The sequence below is a fragment of the Sander vitreus genome, chromosome 4, assembly GCF_031162955.1.
Source record: "Sander vitreus isolate 19-12246 chromosome 4, sanVit1, whole genome shotgun sequence".
Taxonomy (NCBI): Eukaryota; Metazoa; Chordata; class Actinopteri; order Perciformes; family Percidae; genus Sander; species Sander vitreus.
In genome coordinates, this window is record NC_135858.1 from 3,340,427 (window position 1) to 3,367,353 (window position 26,927).

Below are 26,927 nucleotides of genomic sequence, written 5' to 3' on the forward strand. Positions count from 1 at the left end.
TAAGCAGCGGAGGCTATTCTTTTCCTTCACTGAACACATCCAATGTGCCCACTGGCATTTCATTTACAATTCAATTACAGTCAGTATAGGGCCTCCTACTGGGATTGAAAATGCACTCAATTGGAAAAGTGATAATGTGTGTAATACCTTGCTTTCTTTAAATAAGGAGTGTGTTCAAACTCGACTCCCATGATGGTGTCTCAAATATTCATTTTCAAACCGCACATTGTGATCGGTGTTGCTTTTCCCAACTTTTACCTGATCTCCTCCTTATAGTGTGTTGTAACTTGAAAGTCTCGCTTGTGGTTGTACTCGTAATGTCCTTCCAAAGTTGCTTGTTTTCACAAGGGTTGTGCATGCCTGAACGCTCACCCACAGTGTTGTAAATATCTTACTGTCATGTCAGCTTGTCTAACATTTATGTAGGGAATTTGGCAGTTTATCACTTAGAAATATTCAGGTGAGAAATATAGCTATAGGGCTCCATGTTGTACTTTATCTACACTGTTAAATTACATTGTTATCCCTATACATACTGTAGGCTGCATCTAAATTCTAGACTATGTATGAAAACAAATAAGGGCCTTCTAGGTCAAGTGGGCTATATAATGTATCATATTAGTCTAAAAAAGTTTTCATCAGCCCATATTTCGAATCAATAAATGAAACCATGTTGTGTACAGTGGTTTCAAGTAGATGCATAAGTTAAACTACCTCTTTTAAAACTAAAAAAATATTTTATCATGCCTCTCTCAACCTCATATGCGCAGTTAATAGAGTAGTTACGGTAGAGAATTCCATTTCCACTAGACATGCTGCCTTCACTGACTGTTAGAATCATTGCATTTGCCGGTTTAGGTCACGTGACTAGCGTATGAGAGTTTACATTTTATATTTTTATGACAAAGACCACGTCTGCGGTGTTATCAATAGAGAATAGGCCTACAAGTTTGGCATTTTTGTAACTTTACATATCTATTTGTAAGGTATAACGTTTAGGTGTCATAGCCTCTAACAACAATCAACTTTATCCAGATTTTGTCTTTTTCATTTTGCAGTTCCACAACAAGGTTGTTTCTACTTAAAAAGTTAACTAAAGTAATTACATTTTAGGCTTACAAAACTTCTAAAACTTTTAAAGTGTAGGCTTACGAGGCGCACCTGAAGGCACCAAAAGTCTCGGTCAATTAGAAGAGTTTAGACAGTGAGGGGAGCTTGTACTTGTAGTCGGTCTGTGAGCTCTCCACCGATGACCAGCTAAAAACGCCCCACTGCTCCGACTCAGATCTGCGGGGGTGGGGAGTCGACAAGTTTGGATTTGGACTTTGAAAACCATGGGATTCGAGCTGGACCGCTTCAAGGGGACCGTGGACCCGGATTTTAAATGCAACTTGTGCAATAAAGTCCTGGAAGACCCGCTAACGACTCCGTGCGGTCACGTCTTCTGCTCCGGCTGCGTGCTGCCCTGGGTCGTCCAGCAGAGCAGCTGCCCCGTCAAATGTCAGCGGATCTCCACCAAAGAGCTGAACCACGTCCTGCCTCTGAAAAACCTCATCCTGAAGCTGGAGATCAAATGTGACAACCATTCGAGGGGCTGCGATGCGGTGGTGAAGCTGCAGCATCTGGCCGAGCACGCCGAGATGTGCGACTACACCCCGGAGAAGTGCAGGAATAAAGGATGCAACGAGGTGCTTAGCCTCCGGGACATGGATGCTCATATGCGGGAGACTTGCGACTACAGACCGGTGGGGATATGCGAGAGCGGCTGTGGATTGGTGCTCACTCATAAAGAGCAGAAATTAAACAGCCACTGCTGTATGAGAGCCCTGAAGGCGCACAACAGCGCGCTGCACTGCAAAATTATCAGCCTGGATAGAGAGTTCAAGAAGCAGACTATTAAAGCCAACAAGAGAGAGAAGTCACTCCTGGCACAACTTTCCGCCGTGCACACCGAGCTGCAAATGACAGCTCTGAAATATCAGAAGAAATTCACAGAGTACAGCGAGAGGATCGATTCCTTAACCAAGACCGTGGCTTTCTCCTGCAAGGTAAGCCGTTTCTACTTTCAGGGAGCACAAGCAACTCTTCCCCCCCCCCTCCTCTAATCCACAGTTACTTTCTCCCTGTCACTGAGGGAAAACCTGCAATAATTAGTAGTATAAAATAAAATAAAAAAAGACACCTACAGGATTACCTCAAACTAGTTTCTATTTGATTCCCAAAAGTACATTCTGATAGTGTAGACCCAGGCAGTAGCCTACATTTTCTCCATAAATATGTATCAGAAACATATATACAGTAGCCTAGTTTGGTCCATCTTAACTGACATCCTGCTGTAGGCCTACAACTGTTTCAGGGCCTTAATATAACTTTTAAATATAGTTGGGACTCAGTATCTCAGTTTACTGGACCTCCATGTGGTTTGGATAGATACACCCCAGATGAAAGTATTAACTTTTTGAGGATTTATCTGAGAATTGTACTGCTTGGAAATCAAGTTTTCAGGGGTCCTACAGTGCTCACAAGTTAGTTTCTTCACTGTCTGCTTTGAGACATGGATGTCAGCTGTGCCTCTGGCCAGCTGGCAGTCAATGGGGGAGGGCCAAATATTTACTGCAGTTCTGTACACAACTAGAGCCAGGTTCCAGTTATATTGCCTCCTCGCAGCATGCTTGTTTGAGGTTTTCTGTCATCGAATGTTCGCCCTTTTCCCGAGATAATCCTAACATATTAGAATCATGGATGTAGAAGAGTTACTGGCACCACAGTTGCACTGAGTGTTGTGGAAGACAGTGAATATCAGTATTTTGGAGGGCTAAAAGTCCTTTTTAAAATCTCAATGTTTTGTGGATACGGCACACTGGGATGATGAGACAGATTGAATATTTGTTCCTATCCACCTACAGTGATAAAATATGTAGGATTTCCTGCTGGTCACTGGTTAATAATGTATCTAAATCAGGTTCATATTGAGGAAAGGGTCCATGAACCCTGGTGTAAGGGTGTTTTATGGTTCAAATTTAAAAACCTAATGCCTCCTTTAATGACCAATTATCAACATCATAAAGGATACAGGAGTTCATAAGTCAGTTAATAAATTGAATTAGTGTATGGTGGTTGCTCTGCTGCTGTGATCAGCAGAGGGGAGTGGTTCCACTGTAATCAGGCTAAGTTATAAAATCTGTCCAAGAACAGGAGGAGGAGCTTTTGATTGGGCACACACTGCTGACAGTGTTACATAAAGTAATGTGGATGAATGGGAACCTTTCTTGGCTGTTGTCCTACTTTATTTTTATTTTTTTAATTTTACCTCTTAACTCTCTGTTTTTTTTGTCACTGAAGTTTCTTTTTTTACACATCTGCACATTTTGTTTAAGTGACATATTTCAAAGACTTTACTCTTTTTTACGCTCTCATTTATTTTTTTGGCCTTTTTTTCTTGGTGGTTTCATTTGTTTGTTATGGGCTCAGTTTCCAGCAACATTAGTTCCGGTAGACTGGTGAATTGCGCCTTAAAAGCACCGATGCAGGGAAATGGAGAAATCGCTCATGCTGGTATACAGAAGCTTGCTGGGCCAGTTGCACAGCTGATTATCATAGTTCGTTTGAGAGAGGCATTTCAGTCCTACCACTGAGCATTACGTTCAGTGTATTACTTCTACTAACGTTAACCGAAGGAATAAAGTCCCTTGTTCTAAAACGCCTTGAACATACATAAAAGATACGGGAATTGTTCCGGAAACCACTCACATAAGAGAAAGAGCAGGTCGGGAGAAGAAGAAACTACATTTTGTGGATGATGTGGTTTGTTGGAAAGCTTTTTTTTTTTTTCTCTAGAAAGGCTCATTCATTGGGTCCAGTCAAGCAGAGAGCAGGATTGTTTGGTGGGAGAACCTCAATACACTCATGGCAATATGAAACGGAGCATCACAAGTGGGATTAGCTGTGGGAGGCGGGCGACTTGCAGACTGCCACTGAAACTCTCACAGGGCCCAACATGATGTCAGTGATCAATTGTTATCAGACTTGGTGACATGTATTGCCTTTCCAACCTCTCTCACGGGATATTTTGACTTGTCGAAACAGGAAAAGCCCAGGTAATGACATTCATGATGGCTCTGTTCCTTTGAAGCCATGCTAGTGAGCCAGCATTCCCAATGCCATGAACCTGGAACAACTAAATGCATTGCATCCGTTGCTAGCCATATTTCACAAATCCAAATTTCCATGGTGAGAAGTGTCTAAAGCAGATTTGTTGTGACATATTTCTTCCTTATCATCAAGAGGGAATATAGGCCCATCATGACGAGTTAACCTACTTTACTTTAGTTTTTTTTTTTTTGCGTCTGCATCATTCCTCGGCTTAGGCTTCCTGAGCCAGATGGAGGATTTTAATGTCTTCTTTTATTATCCAGGCAGTGTGACTGTGAGGGAGATTAGGATGACCTGGCTATGTGGAATAACTGACTTGAGTTTCCAATAATAGTCCTAACACTTTTCAAACCACTTCAGTGAGCCAGCCAGAGCAATAAAACAAAGCAAAAACAAAAAGCTCAGCTCTCCGTCTGGTTGTCTTCAGGGCTGCTAGAATTGCTGTCACTCTTTCCATTCAGCCTGAGATCTCTGTTTTGACCCGAGTTCCTCTTCAGCTGCTATGGATGATCGTGTTTGCGCTACTTGATGCGATAAAGAGTGTACATCACAAGACATCAAACCGATTGAGCCTCCGTTGAATTTGATTTGGGTAATCATGGGTTTAATCTCACAAGGCTAATTTTGGTCTAATTTGAAAGCATGAATCTATGAGATAATGTAACAGAATAATGTAGTCCATTAGTTATCTCGAACGCATAGGTGCCAATTGAATATGACAGAGATCACATTAACAAAAGTCATCCAGAAGTCACTGAACACATAAGTTTAGGCTATTATATTTGAACGCAACCATTCGATGAAAGACATTGTTTAAGCTGCTGCTTCATCTGTATACATACCTTAGCTTTACTGAGTAATAATCCTCTTAATTGATTTGAAATCTACCAAACAACATCCTCCACAATCTGAAATTTCGATGACCAGGCCACAGAGTCAAGATTCAAGATTCAATACTTTATTGCCATACAACTCGGTGCAAGTTGCTAGGGATTTGCTTCAGTGTGCTCATGACAGGACATCAACAAAGACACAAAAAAGACATAGAACATATATATACACACATACGGTATCCCACACAGGATCACACTTGACACAGGCAGAAAAAAAAGAGGGCACACCACTCACCACATACCTGGATGACAGTCCAGGAGGCTAGAGTGAGACTCTGCCTTTTACTCACAGACCAATAGTTTGTGAATGAATATTTTTCTTTTTCATTCTGCATTACATTACCTACACTATAAGTAGATACACTATGTTAGGAGGCAGACGGAGGAGAAGCAGTTTGATGCAGGACAGATTCGGAAAGTGTGACTGTTGCTGAGGTGAAGGCTCGCTGTGAGTGTGCCAAGTCACCAGTAAGCAACGTTTCACTGCTTTGTTGTTTGCTCTCTTTCCTCAGTAACAAACTGCCCCGTTCTTCTTTTCCCATTAAAGTTAATGTTAAACGTTTGTTTACTTGACATAGGTTCCATGTGTCCCCCCCCCCCCCAAGTGATGTCAGTATGGTTTTTGGTGGTAAGGACATGTTTTTTTATCACCTAGGCATACCTTTTTGTTTTAGTAAATACACAACCTCCTGAAGAGATTAACTTCATTCTTGGGGATTAGAGTTTTGCTAGAGTGTTCACAGATGTGGAAAAAGAACTCTCCTTAATTACACTGAGTTCATTTTAATGGCTCTCGAGGACGAAATGTAAAAAACACCTTTAAAATCCATCCAATTTGTTGTGGCCGATTCAGTATAACTCAAGTGGATGAAGTAGCCTGTTACTTTTTTTTTTGCATTTTCACTTGATGCCCAACTGTCTTCTTGTTGACAGTAACGGCTGTAGTCTCTTTAATGTGGAAGCATGTGTCACTAATGCTGCCCAGGCATAGTGCAGGAGCACACATTCCTGAATGGCCTGACATGCACATGATGGTCTTTTTAGAATACATGGCAGTCAGGACACTGTACATGCCAAGCTTTATATTTAGTCTCTCTATGTCACAGCATACTGGAGTGGCAGCTGAAATGATGTTACCTCATAACTCCCCTCTGAGTCCTGCTTGAAAAAAACAGATTAAGAGCTGACTTTGCGAGTTTCCCAGGGGATTTCATGTCATGTTGCCACTGAGTAAGTGGTTCTGTTGTGTATTAATTTACATAGGACAACAGTTTGTGAGAGGGAAGGGCTGTTGGCTCTTTGGACTGGTCACTTTTGGCCTTTGGGCTGGCTAAGCCTCGGAGAATGGTGAGGGTTAGGGCTGACTGATTTTGAAAAAAATATTCAATTGTAGTTTTCTTTTTTTTACCAATATTGGGATTGCGACTAAAATTGTGATAGATTTCTTTTTTATGAAAATAAACTCTAGGCCTACAGTTTTAAAGATATTTTTTACCAAGAATAATCACAAACTTATCTTGAGGTCCTGCCAGAGATCTTTGTTTCCACTACCAGTCAGTTGGGGAAAAGTGAAATTTGAAGTAAACTTGGCAAGTTTTCCATAGAAGAACAGATCAATTTAGCCGAAATTTGTTAAGATATTACATGTCATTACTCAATAACATCCAGATATAATTATGACATTTAGCAGTGGACCTCTATTTAATAATAACAATTACAATATCCAATTTACAACCCCTAATCCTACTATTGACAGCTCAGCACTGTAGCTGCTTAAGCTAATGTTAGCTTCACAGATTTACTGTATGAACGGCTTCATAGCCCTAAGTACCGAGGGTCGAGATTCAGAGCTTTTTGGTTGATAAGCATAACATACCTACATAATGTAGCTAAAAGTTTAACCTTGCAATTCCAACAGCTCTGTCCACCAGCTCTCTGTCATTTACATTGATAAGTACAGAGCTAACATTATCAGTTAGCTACCTGTCTGTCTTAGTTAGCTGATAAGCTAGAATGGTTATTTCTAGAAAGACATGCCAGTTTTTTGGTCTTTTTGTGTAGTAAACAATGTTATCTTTTGCCGAAACCATCTGTGGCTTATTCTTAATAGTGCAGACACAGGCAGGCAGAGAGCTTATTAATAGAGAACAGTCAATAACAACGTCAGGCTCTTCTTTGTTTCACTAACTCACAGAATTAACCCCAATTAGCTACAGCTAAGTAGAATATGCCAACAATATGTCAGCGGTGTGTAAAACTTTAATTTCCTACACATTAGAAGAAGAAGCTGTAAACTGTTATATTGGCTAATTTAGCTCTTACAATTTGAGCTTCAAACTGCAATTTTGATATCAATGAATTAAATAATGAATTGTTCAGCCCTAGTGAAGATATACGGTAAATAGAGGTTTGCCATTAAGCCAGAGTTTTCACTGTTACACTTTTACACCACCCCTTATTGTGTAGAGGACTGGTTCCCAACCTTTTTTCCTTGGCGCCCCCCCCTACTTACGTCTAAGAAAAGCTGAGCCCCCCCCCCTCCAAAACCGAAGTTGAGGTAACTTTCGAGATAGAGCCTTACTTTCTTTTTTGATACAGAGGAGTTATCAGCACTTTTACGTTTCTCCGCCATGTTTCATTCATGAAATAGTGATGCCGTGGCGGCAGGAAAAACAAGGATGATAGCAGCTAGCAGGTGACCTGATGACAGCAAGGTCACAGGTTAAGAGGTCCCAGGAGGTTTGGCCTACTAAGTAGCCTGCCTACAATTTTAAGTGAGAACAAAAATGGTTTTTATACAGACTTTTGTATACATTATATATTCTAGTGTATTATCATAATTTGTTTAACATGTGCAAATATTGTTTTTTTTTACCTCAACCTCAAACCAGATAAAGACCCATGTGATCTTTTCCACCCCCCTGAGGCGTCCCTGGACCCCAGGTTGGGAACCACTGGTGTAGAGGAGGGTGTTTGTCCTTTCATGTGTTTGACCACCTCTGTTATCGTTTAATTAGTTAGATAATTTGTTCATTTTTTTCTGCTCTGTTCTTCCTCTTTAAGTCCCCAGTTGAATCATTTTGGCTCACCTGGAGTTAGTAATGCATTATCATGTTATAAACTCCTGCCATCTCTGTGTTGACGTGTCTCTCCTCTGTCTGTCTGTCTGTCTGTCTGTCTGTAGGAAGGCGAGACTTTAAGCTTGACGGTTGTCCTTCTTCGTGAGGACGGATCTCTGGGTTTTAACATCATAGGAGGAAGGCCATGCGCGGTAGGTTGAAAGCCGAGCGTCTTGGAGGTTTCATCTCCCCCGGTGATCAGCCAAGTGTCATATGGCAACCCAGGAATGAATAGCACATACTTGAAGCACCACAGGCTTTCTCATTACTGACTGACACAGCTTAGACAGTCATGCATGTGTTTTCTAGTCTGTGGATAGATGGACCGCATCTATCAAGTTTTATTGTGTTTATATATTGGTCTGGTTTAGCGGATTTGGCATTACAGATTAAAAAAAACTATAATTACTTTTAATAGAGTTAAGTCTGGGATAATGGCTTTGGCCGCAGTTGTTTTGTCTCTAATTGAGGGGATTTCAGTGGTGAGGTAAACACAGAGGAGAGGAAAGGGTCTTTTCACAGCTACTATGTTTTCTGCCTCGGGGTTCTGAGGTGAAAGTCATTAATGATGCCACACACTCTGCTGAGTGAAGGGTTGAAAATATCTCAACACTGGTTACAACTCTTCCGTACACGGAGCTTCTTTCTGCAGCGGAGGTCCTATTGAAATGGTTTTCCCCATATCTGTTTCATCAGGACTGTACTCAACTGTTACAGGGCTTTTTTTTTTCACTGCCACAGTGACGCACTTTTCTGCAGTGACATAGATTACCATAGTAAAACTTTTTATAGCGGGAAACTATAAAAAGATCTACACATAAAAAGCGGTGTTTTTTACCAGAGTAGATTTGCAACCTTTCTCGCTCTTGTGACAGAACCATGTATCAAACCCAACCATAAGAGAGCAGAGATAATACTTGGCTTTCGCTTTCCCTGCTCGCCTCAAATCAGCAGTCTGCGTAAGAAGCTATTCATTAAAATGGAAATAGCTAATATCCCCGTAGCCCTTTGACACATGTGCTTTATGTGGCTGTTATTCTGGCATGGCTTGGTAAGAGCAATCAGCTGCCAGGTTTTGTGGTCTCTGGAAGAGCTAGTTTGTCTACAACTCTGAAGATGGGGGTAGTTGTAAAGCAAAGTAGTAAGTTTGTCAAAAGATTTGTAGCAAAGCATTGCCGAGTTAACACTGTACTGTACATGATGCCCCTGAAAGAGGAAGCAGACCAGAAATAATTAATTAAAGTTAGCGCTGTGACTTCTTTAAGTGTCCCAATAAATTGAAGGCCACAGTGTGGGACGTAGACTACCTTGTGTCCATCCAACATGTCCACATGTCAACATTTAGGCCCTTTTGCAGGCCAGAATTGCCCCATCAGGCCTGGGAAGCATCTGAAGTTAAAGCTAACCCTTAAGTCCACACTTAAGGGCAGGGTTAAAGGGTTTGTTTAAACCAAATTACAAAAAGACTTATTTTTCCATTCATCTCAACTGGCATCATAACAATCATATATATATATATATATATATATATATATATATATATATATATATATATATATATATATATTTATATATATATATATATATATATATATATATATATATATATATATGGACGGAAAGGTGTGTCATTGGGTGTTGTTGGGTGACTATATAGATGTTTTTTTCATGTTGGTGTTTTTAATGTTATCTGACTCACAAAAAGTATTTGTTTGGTTAGGGGGAAACTGCATAATCTTCCCAGTAACCTAGTTTTATTGAGAGATTGAGTGGACACTTCTTTTGTTAAGATATCAGCGTATCAGATATATATATATAATTTTTAAGATAATGTTTTGGGCATTTTAGGCCTTTATTTATATAGGACAGCTGAAGACATGAAAGGGGAGAGAGAGGGGGAATGACATGCAGTATGGACCACAGGGCGGAGTCGAACCTGTGGCCGCTGCGTCGAGCAGTAAACCTCTTTATACGGCCACCTGCTCTACCAGGTGAGCTAGCCACGTGCCCGTCAGTGCTAAATTTTGAAGATTTTTTTGGGGGGCTTTTTCCCTTTTATTGTGTAGAGGCAGTGGATAGACATGAAAGGGGGAGAGAGATGGGGGATGACACGCAGCAAAGGGCAGCAGGTCGGATTCAAACCCGCCCCGCTGCAGGACTCAGCCAACATGGGGCGAACGCTCCTACTGGATGAGCCCCAATTTTGAAGATTTTTGCGTTTAGAAATGTGTACGCCACTATTCTCCTAAACATTGCCGGAACACAGACAATAACTGCTATTTATTCCATAGGACGACAATGACAGCACTTCGAATGAAGGAATCTTTGTATCCAAGATCATCGAGGAAGGTCCGGCGGACAAGGAAGAAGGCCTTCAAATCCACGACAGAATAATAGAGGTATGTGGCCAACACTGTAGTATTTCATATGGAGGAGGTTTCTGTACTCTAGATGGGGAAGTTGGATTATGTGACAGCTGCTGTCTGCCCTATAAAGATGATGACAGTGAGGAAGCACGAACCCACCACTCAATATGTACTGTATGCTCCTTGTGAATTTTGAGCATTTACATTTTGGGCTTTTATTTCAGCTCAAGAAAGTAAATCCTGCAGGCAGCAAACGTTTCAACATAAACAGTACTTCTACCAATCAACACTTGTGGGGCATCACTGCAGATAGACTGATTTAAAGCTGAGGCAGGGTTGTCTGTCTTTGTTTTTGCTGAGTGAGAAAGAGCCCTGTGTTCGTTTCCTAGATGACAAATCCCTTCTGACAGAGCTGTCGGGTAGCATCCTCCTCTCTCCTTGAAACAGAATCTTGTGTGGAAAGGGTAGCTCACCCTGAGGTCAACTTGAGGGATGCGTTGAAAAACTCAACTTCACAAAGGTTGCTTTTATACAACAGTTGTCAAGCATAATCTTACACAATGGCTGCATTGAACAGAGATGTTTATGTGGATTACAAGTGTGTATTACCGCGTGCCGCAAGATGACAAATATGGTTTGACGCCGGCTTTATTGTCAAACCTCAGTGAAATTGCCCCGGAGCATTTTGACCGGCACATTGCTCACAGAGATGTTTGTGGAAAGTGTTTACAAGAAAAGACGACTCTGACATCTGGGCTGCGTTGATCACTCTATCCTGTCATTTATGCAGTCAGTACAAAAATGCCACAAGTCCTCTGGCACAAGCCTCACGCTTTGGTTCTAAATATCGTGGTTGTAAGTACGGCAGCACCATTACTAAGATGTGACATGTTGGGCCTCATATCTTATCTTCCAGTAACACAATCAAGTGTCTCAAAGCGCCCTGCTACTTGACTACAAAGGGCAGCGATTCGCTCGCATCCTGGAGACTTGAGGCCAACAAAAGACTCCAAGTGGGCCACAAGCTGATGAGCGAAGAGAGATGAGCTCATATGTCACATGAACGTGTACGAGTGGAACTAAAATGTGTATCTTTGCATGCATCTGCAGTGTCCTGTTTTAATGAGCTTAGCCTGGGCGTGTATGAAGGTTGGGGAATCATGTTAATGGACCAGTTGTTGCTGTATTTGGTTACTTGAGAAGATATCTTGTGTAGGATTTCGTGTTGAGATAGCCATTCACCCTTCATCGGCTTTAAAAAGAAAAAAGGAAAAAAAGAGTACAGATTTTGCTTTAGGATAATGCTGGACTTGTGTGTCTTGTTTTTGAGCTATTGTGGGTGAAGTCACAGAAATCTCTCCAATGAAGAGAATACTTAAGCAGAGAGGACGCGATGAGCCTAAGGAGGTAGCAAAGCACCCTATTGAGTGACCTTTTTCTTTTCAAGACGTGAGGGATTACTAGACAAAAAGCAACACAATAAATCATTCAGCCATTGAAGTAGAAATGTATAGACAGTTCAGAGTTGTTGTTCCACATGGGTGCTTTTCATCAGATGGGAAACCTGATAGTGAAGGTGGTTCATATTCCGAAGACTCCCTCTTTGTTAGTTGCTTAAAGCAAAAAGTTCCATGTCATGGTTTTCCTGACCACAATAAGAAATGCAACGTAATAACGACATATGCACATTTGACATTGTGTGGGTTGCATCTTTAACCTCGGGTGATTGGGTCTGTGAACTCTGGTTTACAGTGGTGAATCAAAGGAATTGAATACAAAGCGCCCAAAGGCAGTTTCACGTGGGTTGAAACTCCGACCTATTTAGCGTTGTTTTTTTTAGTTTTTTTTTTTTTACAATCGGCGGCTTTCACACATATCTATAGAAACCATTTCATAGGTTCAGTGGATGATCTTTGCTGGGAAGATATCGTCAAAGTACACCAGAGGTCCTTAAAGCAGCCACAGGTGTTTTTAGAATGGCTAAACAAGATGTGTCTTTTTTTGCGTGATCACGGTTGCCGCTAATGATTACTTCTCATCATCAGTCCAAAACTCAGAGATATATTCAGTTTACAATGATAGAAAAAAGAGAAAATCCCAAGAAGCTGAAACAGCAAATTTTTCCTTTTATAACTGACTTAATTGATAAAGTCAGAAAGCTTCATGAACAATCTAAAAAAGTTTATCTTAAATCAGCTTTTGCAGTTGAAGCTGAAAAGAAAAAAGTATTATTATTATTTTTTTTTTTTTTCAAGGTTGATGAGAGCAGAGTTGGAAAACCAAAAACAATGAGCTAAAAGAAGCCAAAACGCTCTATACAGCTGAGGGGAACTGTATAGTTTGGGAATAAAGGCCTTTTTATGCTTCTGCGTAGAATTGACGGCGTACCCCCACAGACCCCCTCTGCGTCTACGCCGGACCCTACGCCGTAGCCTGACGTGCACCTCTCGGAAAATGTAACTACACGTCACAGCGACGCACGTCGCTCGGCCGTGGCTTGGTAGCGTTGCATTTCCCCCCCAACTTATTTCCCACTGTGGTCAGAAAGCACAGGGGAGACACTTTGTTTCTCCCACTATGCCTCTAGAGTCAGTACTCGCTCCGAAGCTAATCACCGTCACTCTCTCACTTCTCCCTCGCTCTAACACACTCCCCACACACACACACACACACACACACACACACACACACACGCCGGCTCGACGCACACACCAGCGCACAAGCATCAACATCAGGCCACTTACGTAGGCTACAGAGAAAGCTCTGCGTGGAGCATAAAACGGCCTTAACTCTCAGGGGGTTCGTCACACAGTCATTTGATCCACGTTTAATATTTAAAAAATATTGATTAGTGCAGCTTTAAAGATCAAATTCAGAAAATGCTAATGTTTAATTTTTAAACACTAAAACTAGCCTCTGTAGTAGAGGGGTTAGTTCCAGTAAGTCTATATTAGAGTGAGGATCGGGCCGCATTTTTCCGTCCGAACCCAACCCCGAGCCCGACAGGCATTAAGATATTTATTTCCGAGCCCGATCCAAGACCCAGTTAAAATCTCATTTTTTTCTCATACTAATGACACATGTACGTTTGTTTGTGTGGAAAGCCCGCTTTTATTAAGCAGCTGTAGGAAGGCATTCAGAAATGTCAACAGATGAGGGGCAACAAGCGCACGTCACAGCTACATAAACACAGGAAGACGGATGTTAGGGTAATATTTTAAATGTATTTTGATCACAAAAACGAACCTTTGCATCAAGTGAAACAGGCCCATTGGCTACCTACATAATAAGCTGTTTTAAATTAAAAATGTTCAGGAGCGAGCACGACCCGAACCCGAACATCATTTCTGAATATCTCTCTGAACCCGGTTGTGTATCCATCCTCTAGTCCAGTGGTTCCCAACCTGGGGTCTGGGGACCCCTCAGGGGGGCGGCAAAGATCACAGGTGGTGCGCAAGTCTTAATCTGGTTTGAGGTTGAGGTAAAAAAAAAAAATATTTGCACATGTTAAACAAATTATAATAATACACTAGAATATATAATGTATACAAAAGTCTGTATAAAAACTATGTATTTTTGTTCTTGCTTAAAATTGTAGGCAGACTACTTAGTAGGCCAAACCTCCGGGACCTCTTAACCTGGGACCCTTGCTGTTTTTCCTGCCGCCACGGCATCACTATTTTATGAATGAAACATAGCAGAGAAACGTAAAAGTGCTGATAACTCCTCTGTATCAAAAAAGAAAGTAAGGCTCTATCTCAAGAGTTACCTCAACATCGGTTTCGGAGGCGGGGGGGCTCAGCTTTTCTTAGACATAAGTAGGGGGGGCGCCAAGGAAAAAAGGTTGGAAACCACTGCTCTAGTCTATATGGATGTAACATGTACAGTACATGATGATCCACGGCTCATCCTTCTATAAAAGGCTCGTAGCGGGGGAGTGTGATAGCAGATGGCTGTCTTCTAACTGAGCTACAGGCTGGTCTGAATCAGCACATGAATGCCTCCTTGTTCAGCCGGACATTTTTCTTCATAAAAACCCTCGAGCTGTGTTTGCTTTCACAAGCCCCCTCCGCAAGCTAAAAAATCTTAGCACTCTGGTCAGGATCCGTGTTTTGCCGGAATTTCATAAATAAGTTCTGATTCAGTGTTACAAGGGGATTGGTCTGGTATGAAGGAGTCTGCTCTGCAGCACTACAGCCGACTGATTGTATACTTGCATGTTTTTTAGAAAATCTGAACATGTCTACCATATAAATGTAATCCCAGCATTTTTTTTCTTTAATGTTCACATTGAGCAATGCTGGAACTCCGGCAAGAGTTTATTGCTGCGTTTTTTTCCTAGAAAAACTGGCCTTCAACTTTCGTCAAGCCTCTTTGCTTGTGCAACACAACTAAGCCAATGTCACAATCCCAGAACCGTGCCTGAGCTCTCGGAGTGGAGGGGATGTTTTCTGTGTGGGCTTTTTGAGTGTGAAAATAGGAAGAGAATGGAGACGCCTGGGCTGCTCGTCGTAAATGTCGCCTTGTAAATCCTTGGCAAACATTCTTAGGTCGAAGAGGGCAACAGCAACAACTACTTTAAAATAAACTGACATTGGGAGAATCCAGTTCTATTATGGAGGCTGAGGTTGTGTGTGTGTTTTTGGATGGAGGGGGGGGGGGGGGCAGGAATTTGTCCCTGCTAAGACAGTGTTTTTATAAAAATGTATACTGGATGTCCTTTGAATCGAAAAGTGGAGATTGCAAGGCTCAAAGTCAACAGAACCAACATTTTCATTCAGCGTCAACTGTCTGATACAACAAAGCGTCGGAAGACATGGACCAAAAATAGCAGGCGTGTTTGTGCCGGCACAGTTTTGTTACAGATGATACAAGTTGGAATAGCTGGCAGTTACCTCTGTTCATTTAACCTGGTTTGAGATGCATAATGTATTTTTTGAGTTATTAGCTGCAAGAAGAGCAGGAGGAATGTGGTGGAGAAATGCCAGGGGTCACAATCGAGCATGTCTGAAATGCGAAATAGGCTGCTCTAAATATAGCATTTTTATTATTGGCAAAGGATAAATTGTCCTGAGACTTTGTAACTCCCTACACCCAGATTACCTTTATTGTGTTTGACATAACCTGTTCCCATGACCATATTGCTACAGCTTATACTAAGTATCAAAGAATCAATGGGCTTTTGGCCTAGTTAACTCCATTGTAGATGTTTTAAACTTGAGGAAAAAAATAGTTTATCTCATTAGTACTGCAAAAATAATGCATTGTATCTTAAGCTGCTGAGAGTAGTTTCACATCTAAATTTGTAACTGTGACACTGCTTAAGGCAGCACATCTGCAGTTTCTTACTTGACACTAGGTGTATGAGTTGCGAGGCTACCCACAGTGAGCCACTAAACACCTCAAACCTCCCCACAGTTACTTAAGTGTCAAGTCACCAGGCCAGACACAGCTCAAAACCCCGACAGATAGCACTTAGCAGTGACTGACTGAAATGCGAAGTAAGCTGTGTGGGAGGTTGGTCTGAAGCATGCGTGTCAATGAGCCTTTATTAGGCAACGAGAAGGCAAGTTTGGAAGCAAAGTGCTGCCTTTTGTTGCAAATTAGATGCATCACTTTTTCCTGTGATGCCATACAGCTTCGTTTCATTATAGTTGATTCAGTAAGTGTTCAGTACTGTTCTCGCTGTATTTTATGGCATGTTGTACATCGCTGATCTGAAGTAAAATTTTACACTTTCAGTGTGTGTAAGCTGTGTATGCTTCATAAATCCACTGATTGTTACAGAGTATTGCTCCCAAAGCAGAGCACATGTAATGTCATTGTATCTGACAGCAGTTTTCACATCTGAATATGTATTTGGCATGTCAGTTATCGTAAGATTGCAATGTGATTAGCTGGACCCCATTGTCACTGATAAGTTGTCGCAGCACATGGCATCCTTAGCAGGACATGTGCCAAAGGTTCCCCAGGCGTTATTTCTGACCCGGAGGGCTATGAGAAACAGACATAGAAGTTATTTCCCTAAGGGGGATCACATGTTGTTTTGGCATTCTTAGGCAAGAAGCAGGCCTTTGTCAGGCTCTTTATTGGATTTTGGCCCCTGTGCAGGCAGTGTGTTTATTCCCCAGATGGGCAAACTGAATGTGGCACTGCTCTGTTTCTCCTGCCTGGATCTAGACAGGATGAATCCACCCCAGGCTAAGCAGGCCAATCCTAGCAGCGAGTCACATTCCTGTGCCCCGTGGTCCAGCTGAGGCAGGAGCAGGACATTAAATCAAATCTAACTTTTAAGAGTCCATAATCAGCTTCTGGTGGTAGCCGCTGCCCTATGCAGAGCTGGTTTTAAGAAGTGAGGACAAGCACACCTTTGTTTTCCACTGCTCCATATGGGGGGGGTTTAAGATGTGGAGACGTCAGTCTAGAGATGGTGTGAGGTGAGCTTATGCCTCGCTGCAGCCAGAAGGCTGCTTTTGTCTCTGTCCCTCCACACACACAGAATATTGTATTTTCCACTCAGTTTAAACATCTTGTGTCCTCAAAGGCAGACCGGCTCTTGATGATTTTTGCGGAGACATACAGTCTGGGCCTACTGTAACTGTGTTTGCTCTGCTCCAACACAGTCTCGCCCGGCTCCTTGTTCATTGGAGCTAGTGGGTTCATTTATGGCTCCTAAAAAGTTTAAAGCAGGCATAAATAGACAGGTGTAATTAAGGCACATTATTATGCCAATCAATCACTGCTCTTGTGTAAATGGATCAGTAACAACTATCTCAGGTTGCTCTGCCAGCTGCTTCTCATGTCAGCCTTACCCCCAAGCACAGACTGCCCACCGACTCCTAATTAACTACCCTCAATTAAACCCTAATAGGCTGATTAACAGACCCTTAGTTGTGCTGTAATGGCCCGTCGTTTCCTTCCAGTGCCCCTCTGAAATGCATCCTGACTGCAGCATGTTAATCACCGCCCACTCTCTCTCTCTCTCTCTCTCTCTCTCTCTCTCTCTCTCTCTCTCTCTCTCTCTCTCTCTCTCTCTCTCTCTCTCTCTCTCTCTCTCTCTCACACACACTCTCTCTCTCTATCTCTCACACACTCTCTCTCTCTCTCTCTCTCTCTCTCTCTCTCTCTCTCTCTCTCTCTCTGGCTGGGCAGGGAGTGGCTTAGCACACTTGACACAAGTGTGTTTCCATCTGGTTGAATTCCTGAGACAAAAAGTTTGAAGCAATTTTTTGATAAATAGATTGACAGACAGATAATCACACTAAAGGGAATCATTTGCCGTTTCCTCTTGTATGATCAATTTAAGAGTTACATAAAGGTTCCTAACAAAATCATCAAAACTAGTAGGGCAAAGTCACAATAATTACAACGAAACATCGGAATGCCGTGCAAAAGAGATTTTAAAATTCAATTTCTTTCTGAGCACTTTAAAGAATGCTTGTCCATGTTGGCTTCAATGTTAGCAACATTTTAAAGCTCCAGAACGGCTACTTTGTGGACCTTGAGGTGAGATTGTTTTGTAAATTAGAGTTGTCAAGTTTTCATGTTAATTTGAGCAACTAGTATAAGTATTCAGTTCCCTATACCATTTCCATGTGCATTTTAATTAGGAATATATCAAATAAAAATTCATGTCTGCCAAATTGACACCAATCTCTCCGCATACCCGCATCTCCGAAACCCAATGTATTTACACTGTATGTGTATCAGTGCTGCACTCTACTGTAGTCCTATGCCAGTCTTCTGTTCAACTGCACCAAAAATAGCACAGCATGTCAGTGTACCTTTCTCAATATTTGAGATGATCACAGTAGGAATCTCACAAGGGAACACAACAGAAATAGAAAACTGTGGCACGGTTCTAAAACCATCAGCTAAATGAAAGCGTTGACAGTTTTACCAGATGTATCATCCATTGTGTACACCACAGTTTAAATCTCTGTGCTCCAACATTAAAGAAGTTGTAAATCTGTGTGCTGGTTTCCTGCTGCAGAGGAGCCAGGAATCTTGAAGGCCTTTCTTACTGGTCTGTGTAAGCTTTAGGGACAGTCAGCAGAATTGACTCAAGACGGTAAATTACTTCCCCCATGGTGGTTTTGTCAAATACACTAAGAGTGCTTAACATTATAACTACATAGAGGTAGTTTATTCCACTTAGAGCTTATAGATAATGACATTATGGCAAACATAACAATGAAATGGGGGACTGCTGATTGAGGGAATGCTCCATGCAGGGAAATCAATTATATGAAAGAAACAGGCTGCCAAGCCTCAGCAGTAGACCTAAGAATAAATCACAAGATGTTGACATGCATGCAGCTTTGTTTGTAGAATTTGTGTTGTTACATTTCATAGGAAACTTTTTTTTGAATAGAAAGTCAGTTGAACAATGCCTACAGTCTTTTCTCTTCTGACCCAACAACTGGAGTTTTATGATCAGGCCAAAATGATGATGATACACAGAGGGAGCTTCCTGATTTATTACACTGATTCCATGTCTCACTAGTTGGTGGCAGACTCTGCGACACATGTATTTGGTTCTATGGAAATGGCTATAGGCCGACAGTGATTTAAACATGACTTCGTGAGGCATTTTATGATCCAACATGGGTCCCTCAGTAGATTATAGGCTATAGATTTCCCTCATCAATCAAAATGCCAGTTTGGTTGTCTTCATCTCGTATGGAACCATTGCAAATGCTGCTCCAGTCCAGTGAGATGATAAAGTGGACTTCATTTCTTTTCCCACAGCTCTGTTATGACTTTAATCTCAACTCACTGTTAATCATGTACAGTAGGTTTGACTCTTTTTTTTTTTTTTAACATTTTTTTGCAGAGTGACATCACCAGTGCAACAGAAAATAGTTTTTTCAGCATTTTTTGTGCTTCCCGTACTCTCTTTGCCCTTAAGGTCGCAATATATTCCATTCTGAAGCACTTTGTGTGATCTGAACTTTTAATCATCAATCAATCAGTCATGAAAATGAATTGGTCCTCAGTAGTGCTGGGCATTGTTTTGATTTTAACAATTCTGCTTCAAATTCCGATTCTTTCTTTCGATTGCGGTTCTTTGAAACGGGTCACGTGCTTTTTTCACAAATAAGAGGAAAGTTTTATTTTAATTCAATGGTGATTTTTGTTGTTTTTTTCCCAACGTAAAATAAAACCACACTAGAGCACCACTTACTGTGCTCCACGGCCGCTACGAAAACCAAAACTTGCACATGTTAAATTTGGAACCGATGATCGGATTTGAAACCAGATCTTCCAAACGATTCCAAACGATTCCAATAAAGAAAACGATTCCAAGTTGGAACCGGTTCTCGATGCCCAATCCTACAGTATTCCTCAGAGACTTGTGAAGGTGCAAGACTTACTATCAACATGCAACAGGGTAATTAAAAGGAGAGCAGGGTCAGAGATAAGGAATTTAACAGCTAGCTGCTTCCTAACATTCAGGTACTTTACCTTCTCGGCGAGGGGACGTGCCACGGGTTGCTGCCTTCACTATAGAGCAGGCGATGACGGCCACACAGCACATGATGAATGTGGCGTGACCAACTATAGGAGTGTAGTACACTCAATCTCAACCTAATGCAAATGAGTCTGACCAGCTTAGTTAGTTTAGGTCACGAGTAAGCCTTTCAGATGAAATTTAGACACTGCATTGTCTATTTATTCCCACAAATGTTATCAGAAGCATATTTGAATGGACTCTGTAGGTGGAGTTGTGTAGGCTGTGATTGTTTTGCTACAATAACCATTTAACTTGCAGTGTGGAAAAGTCTATCAAATCCCCCTATTGGCAGCATTTCATGCATTCTGTTACACTATTTGTTCATTTGACAGGTACAGTACTTCTGCTAATTCTCATTTGTGGTTAAAAAATATCTAAACAATATAATATATGAATCACTCTTTCACACCTGAAGTGCCAGTCTGACCTTCAGAACAAGCCTGAAAGCTGTTCTGAAGCGGGCCTAATCCGCCCGTACACACTGCAGTACTGCTGCGATGACCGAAACAGCCGCCAACAGATGTTAGGTTTCATTCTGTAAGGCCCCATTAGGACTTAACAGATGCAAGACACACAGGGTTGACATCACCGTACATAATTGTCCCTCCTGTACATGACAGATGTTCAGTGATACAGTATGTGAGCTAATTGGAATGCATATGTATGTACAGTAGTACTGCAGTGCACAATTAATATGCACACCTGCTCTTTTTCAACTTGAACATGAGCATCCCCTCTCTGGATAGTGAATGGTGAAAGGCTTTTTATGGTTCAACTGGCAGTGATGGGCCACAGCATAGACGCGGACCCCGGTGTCCCTTATCAGAATGTGTTCTTCACTCCGACTAATCCTGACGACACATCCCGCTTTAAATGTGCTTCCCATTCACCTCTCATGAGGAGGTTTAGAGCTCCCCTCCATTTACCAGCCAACTAGTGGAACTGGTGGCCGCTGCGCTTCCTTTTCTCATGCAAATGTGTGCAAATAGAAAACATTGTTCATCAGCGTGCTTTTCCGCCTCTGTTACGCCGTTTTGCTCTGGCCTTTCTCTTGTTCCCCTGAGAGAGATGTTCCCTTTTCAAGTGTTACCTCTCTGTCTCATTCAAGACTTCCTTTTTCCTTTTGACAAACAGCCTGGAGGACTGGCCGTCGTCGGCTCACTGAGCAAGCTTTTCAGCTATCGGGCATAGGGAGAAAAAGAGAACGAGAGAGAGATGTTCTGCAGGCGCCTCCCTCAGACATCCCCGCTCATGTCTTATTTTTCCCCCCCACTCATCTCAGAGGATGAGTTATTCTATAGTGGGAAGTAAAGCTTGCTCTCTCCAAATACTCCCTTTTCTCTGAGTATATACAGGTGCTCTCCCTGCAAGTGCATACTTCTCTGTCTTTTAATTCCACCTGCATATATACGGTGATATATGCCACATGTTCTGTATTACTGAGTAATCAGAAAAATATCTATCGCTTTTCACATTACAGAATATGACTGGACATAGCTTGAAAGACAGCACTATAATTTTGAGCCCACCTTTTGAATAGTTGATTTTCAGCATGAGCTTGCAGTTCTATTAAACTGTTTTATCGCAAGCACATGTTTAATAACTCGCCTCTGCCATTCACTCTGATCCACAGCACATTTTGCCCTCTCCTCAAAATGGTACACCTTGTACCTGGGGTTGAATAGGTCGTGTCCACAAATTTGTGTAGATTATGACATACGATCATGCTTAGGCAGAGAAAATAACTGGCAGGCTCAGGAGAAGCCCAGGACCACCGGCTGAGAGCACAGAGCACTGTGCCAACGTCAACGCCAAGGTGTCAATAAAGATACCTTTACTTCCCGCTAACAGAGCGGTGCTTTGATTAGAACTTCAGCGAGAACATGTAGCATTTAATCAGAGAGGTATGCCAGCGGACGCACATTGGCAGCCATTTTGTCTGCATCTTGGAGTGAGATTCAAAGAGATTCCCCCCTTCTTCCCTCCATATTCCAGCCGAGCGCTTGGCCAAATGCGTGATTGATATGTGCAGGTGGTAAAGGATATCCCCCAGAGTAAGAGTTCCCTGCTAACTTGAAAGGGAATATTTTCCCTCCTTGCCGTCTTATGAAAACAGTAGTCTTAAAGCAGAAAGTCGGAGCAGGCCAGGAAAAGGAAAAAGAAGTGTAATTTAACTTCTAATGTCTCTCACGTCATGCCTATCCTGGCCGGACAATAGGCCTTTGTAATTCCATTGTAGGCTCTTTTTCAACACCATAAGCCAAGCTGCCTTGGGCTTACTTTTTAATACAAGGAAATTTAGCCTTTGGTCACTACAGTTTCCACACTTCTGCGACAGTTTACCCTGACAGTAAATGGAAGGAGGAGGCAAGTGCCAAGAGGGAAAATGGAAAATGTATTGCCTGGTAAAGCAGGGAGCCTTTTCTCCTGAGTGCTTATGTGTTTTGAAAGACAGGGGAGAGTCCGCACAGGCTAAAAAGAGTTTTGTGAGATTCAACTGGGATGCAGTCATGTACCTGGCAGATGAGATGATGAAGATGAGGGTCCTGGTTCTCTTTATGGCCCAAAAGACTGGATTTGGTCCATTTGCTCTGAATATTTGATATAATTTATTCTGAAGAGGGCCTTTTCTCTCTCTGAATGTTAAGGTCAGCGTTAAAGTTAACCCACCGAATCCTCCTTGACTTCTTGTCTTCTGCTCTGTCTAGCGTTGCTATACACAAGATCACCACCATCTCTCAGATACGACCTAGATTTACACCAGATAACTCTTTCTCTTTTTTTTTTTTCATATCGTGTGGCATCATCTAGCCTTATTCTGCCAGGACACGCACTCTTGGCGAAAACAGAACGAGAACACAACCTGGAAAATATGAGAGCTCAGGAATCCAGCCACCTGAAGCAGGACTGATGTAGGTAACGCAGAATTTGGCCACAATGAGGGGAAAATGGTATCGCTCTGTTTGGATTTAGAATCCTTTTTGACTTCATTCTTTAACTTTAACCCAGAATTTCTACAGTCTTTCTTAGAGAGGCTGCAAACCACCAAGCCTGGTTTTCACACTGTGGCCTCTCATGTCTCTCCTCTATATCAGGCCAGCAGCTGCTGTCTCTCAGCAAAGGCATGTTGACTGCCGAGGCTTGGCTTCCACACACACCGGATCTTACACAAGCCCCTTTATTTTTGGGCTTATGACTTAGAAAAAAAACACCCAGCTCTATAGTATCTGTGATTTTATTAGTAGAAGAAACAAAAACGTGTATTCATGAAATGAAACCTTGAATGTCTGGACAAAATATAGTTTGTGCTGCATAGCTGCTGTCTTACCCAGCAGTTGGAGATTTAAACTAGGTATCACAGGTAAAGGGTGTGCGTTTTGCTCCACGACTCAAATTCCTTGAATCGCAGCCAAAGAAATGTAAGCCCTCTCCCAGCTGTCCCTTGGCACATCAAGACAAGACCTTTATCTGATTTTTGGAAAGTTTGAGTTGGTGCTGTTTGTACAGTACTGCTGCAGCTCTGTCTGTTCACAGACAACAGCCTTAAACAACACTGGGGCCAGTGGCTCTGGGACCGCCATCCAGGACAAACCCCTACATGTTTAGCACCAGATCAACATTTTTTTTTTTTTTGGGTATGCCACCACTTGTTTTCACTTTTTAAAAGCCAGTAGATTCGATGGTTGCAATAATATTTTCGAACATTATGACTGCGTGTTAAGCTTGCTGTGAAAATAAGAACCACATGTGCGTTTTTTGTACTTAAAGGTTAATGAAAATGAAAGCTTCTCTGTCTCATCTGGACCTCCCCACAGTCCCTTACCTCCAAGAAGCCGACTTGCTCCTGCAGACAAACCACAACCGCATCGCATAATACCGACATACTCTCCTTCCCCCAGAAAAGCATTTTGCCTCCTGCAAGAAACAGTTCCTCTTCCAGAAGTCACATAATTCAAACAATAATTAGGAAGTGTTCAGGGCACTGACTAGCCCGTGAAAGTTCACGTTTTAGGTGGGGGTTAGAAAGAGAAGTGGTTCCAGACTGTTAATGTATGTCACAGCAGAGTCAGATGCCTGTGATTATTTTGGAGCAAAGGTCCAAATAAACCCCGTGTGGGTCACGACCTTACTGATCTGAACCAAATGTGCTGCGCTTTGCGACCTTTGTTGAAAGACTCACTGTGCAGAGTGGCTCAGTGTGAGCGACAATAGATATTTTTTCCCCCACTATCGCTGTCTGAACATTCCAACAGTGAGAACAGGGCTGCTCACAGGCCCGACTTTATCCGCTCAGTTTGTTTACACAACATCATTTGTCAGGGAGTCATCGGGCAGGTTTTTAGACAAATACACAAATCCTTACTTGAGCCAACCTTTTAAAGGCTCATTCAAAAATGTGTCTAGACAAATGCCTTTTCTCATCCATCACTTTCAATTTGCAAGTGCTAAATGAGTGGACTCGGTTTCCATGTCGCCCGCAACTGCATTAAAACTGTGGACGGCAGCATGTACACTACACATACATTCAAGTGAGCAAACACAGTTCATTATCACAGGATTTCTTTGAAGTGCGAGTCATTCATCAAGTGGCAAAAGTCAACACTTTCAAACATGTTCAAAGCCTGAAGGACTCCTTTAAGCGTGCTGCAGCTATCTCCCTGCTTTTCAACAACTGAACAATTTACATGGCCCTCCAAATCTAGTCAATATTTATCTAAGCGTGTACATCAGGGGCAGGCCGACAGAGCTCTGATCAAACGTCTCATTCATCTAGGACCTTCCTCTGACTCGACTCACAGAAGCCTTAAACCAGGCTGGGGGTAATCAGATGTCAGGCTGGGTGTTCGCCAGGGACTTGAGCACAGCTTCATACATGGGGGAGCCAAGGCTTTTGCACTCCCCCAACCGTGGCCTACCTAGCCGACTGCCCTCGACCTCTCACTTCACTCTGACACATTGCAGTGACAGAAGTTAAATTCCTTTCAGTGTGCAGCACCTAACAACAAATTAAGAATGGTACAGGAATAGGAGGATGGCGTTCAAATCCATTGAAAATGCATATTGCTACCCAGATCCTCTGCAGTGTAATTCAAATGCTTCTAAATCAATTGTTCAACTAGATCATGCGCTCGCTGTCTCACATACAATGGCTGTTAAGTAGTATGCTTGGCAGTACCCGCCAGTCAGCAGTAAACTGACTTTAGTTCTTTTTCTGTGCTCCAATAATTGTAACCATTTGTAATCTATTTCTGTAACCATAACGTATCTAAGAATAGCTAAAACATGGCTCTGCAGGATTAGAAAAACAAATCTTTACCTTTTTTTGCGTTGAGAAGAGCATGCCAACACTATGAGGTCAAGGGCAATAAAACGGCCACCACTGGTACCGGTATGGCAAGAGCTAACTATAAGATTTCACAGAACGCTTAAATTCTAGCACTCCATGTTTACAGACAAGAAGGGGGATTAACTTTGCTATTACAATCACTGGAAATGCTTTCTCAGATGTTTTTGCACTCATTTGTCTGGCAGTAAAAACTAAATCAACATCGTTCATAAATGGCTGCTGTGGTTATGTGTCTTCGTCCTGTTTGAGCCTCGCTTGGCTGTGTTTCGCGGCCCATGAATTAAATTACATGATGCAGAAACTCTAGGGGGCCAGACTGGAGACTCCACTCACTCAGCGGTGAGGGGTGATGAAGTAACCCTTCTGGTTTACCTTTTCCAAGAGAATTCTGTGCCATCGCGCTGAAATGACAAGTAGCCACTCCAGACTTTGAAAGCCTCGCACTCACTCTCTCTCTCTCTCTCTCTCTCTCTCTCTCTCTCTCTCTCTCTCTCTCTCTCTCTCCCCGCCTTTCTTTTACTGTTTTCTCAGATGGTTCTCTCCTCATCTTGAGCACACATTTGTTCTCTCTTCCCCAAACCTCTGATTAATCAAGTATGACTCTCCCAGGAAAAAATGCAACTTGGTGGTTATGATGCTTCATTTCTTGTCAGTGTGTCCACATGTGTAATGTTTAGAGCTAAATATTAAGACTGGACTATGGGGAAAAGTTGAGTGTCCTTCCGTTAACGTGTCCATCATGAATACTGTTATTGTAATCTTACATCCAAGCATTAAGAATCACACAGTAAAAACCAAACCAAGACCACGGAGTTGTAACTTGACAGACACATGCAAGTTAAAGGCGCAGTAGGTAAGAAACTATCTTTCTGTCATATTTGCTGAAACTGACCCTATGTTCCAGTAGAACTACATGAAGAAAAAAACAAATCCTTCTCCTCTGGCTCCACCTACAGCCTGTAGTGAGATTTGCAAAACTCCACAGCTCCCTGTTCAGATGCACCAATCAGGGCCAGGGGAGGGGTGTCTAACTGCGTGTCAATCACTGCTCATGCACACGCATTCATTCTCCTTGTGGGGGGAGGGGCTTAAGAGACCGTTTTGGGCTTCAGCAGAAAAGGGGGGAGGGACTGAGAAGTTGTCGATGTTCACATTTTTTGTATATATATATATATATTTTGTATGTGTAATTCTCCCAGCATGTCTGTGGTCTAGCATCTCCGCACTCTCCATAAAGCTCACTGTTTTACATATTGTTGTAAAGAGAAACCAACTTGCACGAGAGAGGTTCGAGTGCCAAAGAGAAGGTGTGTTTGGGGAGAAACACAGCTCAGCTGCATATCATTTACATTACTTAAACAAGGATTACGGTAATCTTCAACGTCCATCACCTGGCTGTAGTGTCGCCCCTGCTCCCCTTGTTGTCGTATCTTCTGAGGAAACCGTTACATAGGCTTTCACAGCTGGCTGAGCTGAGTTTGTCCAGCTTCTACACAGAAAGGAAAAGTCAACTTAGAGAGTTAAACTGCCTTC

At 42.2% G+C, this 26,927-nt stretch overlaps 1 protein-coding gene across 2 annotated transcripts in view; it reads left to right on the forward strand.

Moving 5' to 3' along the window:
• The first annotated feature begins 935 nt into the window (after nt 1-935).
• Nucleotides 936-26,927, forward strand: part of pdzrn3b (PDZ domain containing RING finger 3b) — a 105,924-nt gene continuing 79,932 nt past the window's right edge. Inside the window, exons 1-3 of one of the 2 annotated variants that reach the window (XM_078247720.1) lie at nt 936-2,048; nt 8,230-8,316; nt 10,456-10,563. In XM_078247720.1, coding sequence (XP_078103846.1) covers nt 1,335-2,048; nt 8,230-8,316; nt 10,456-10,563 — 909 coding nt within the window. In that variant the 5' untranslated portion in view covers nt 936-1,334. The remainder of the gene's footprint in view (nt 2,049-8,229; nt 8,317-10,455; nt 10,564-26,927) is intronic. The other variant, XM_078247721.1, reaches the window with a different exon arrangement.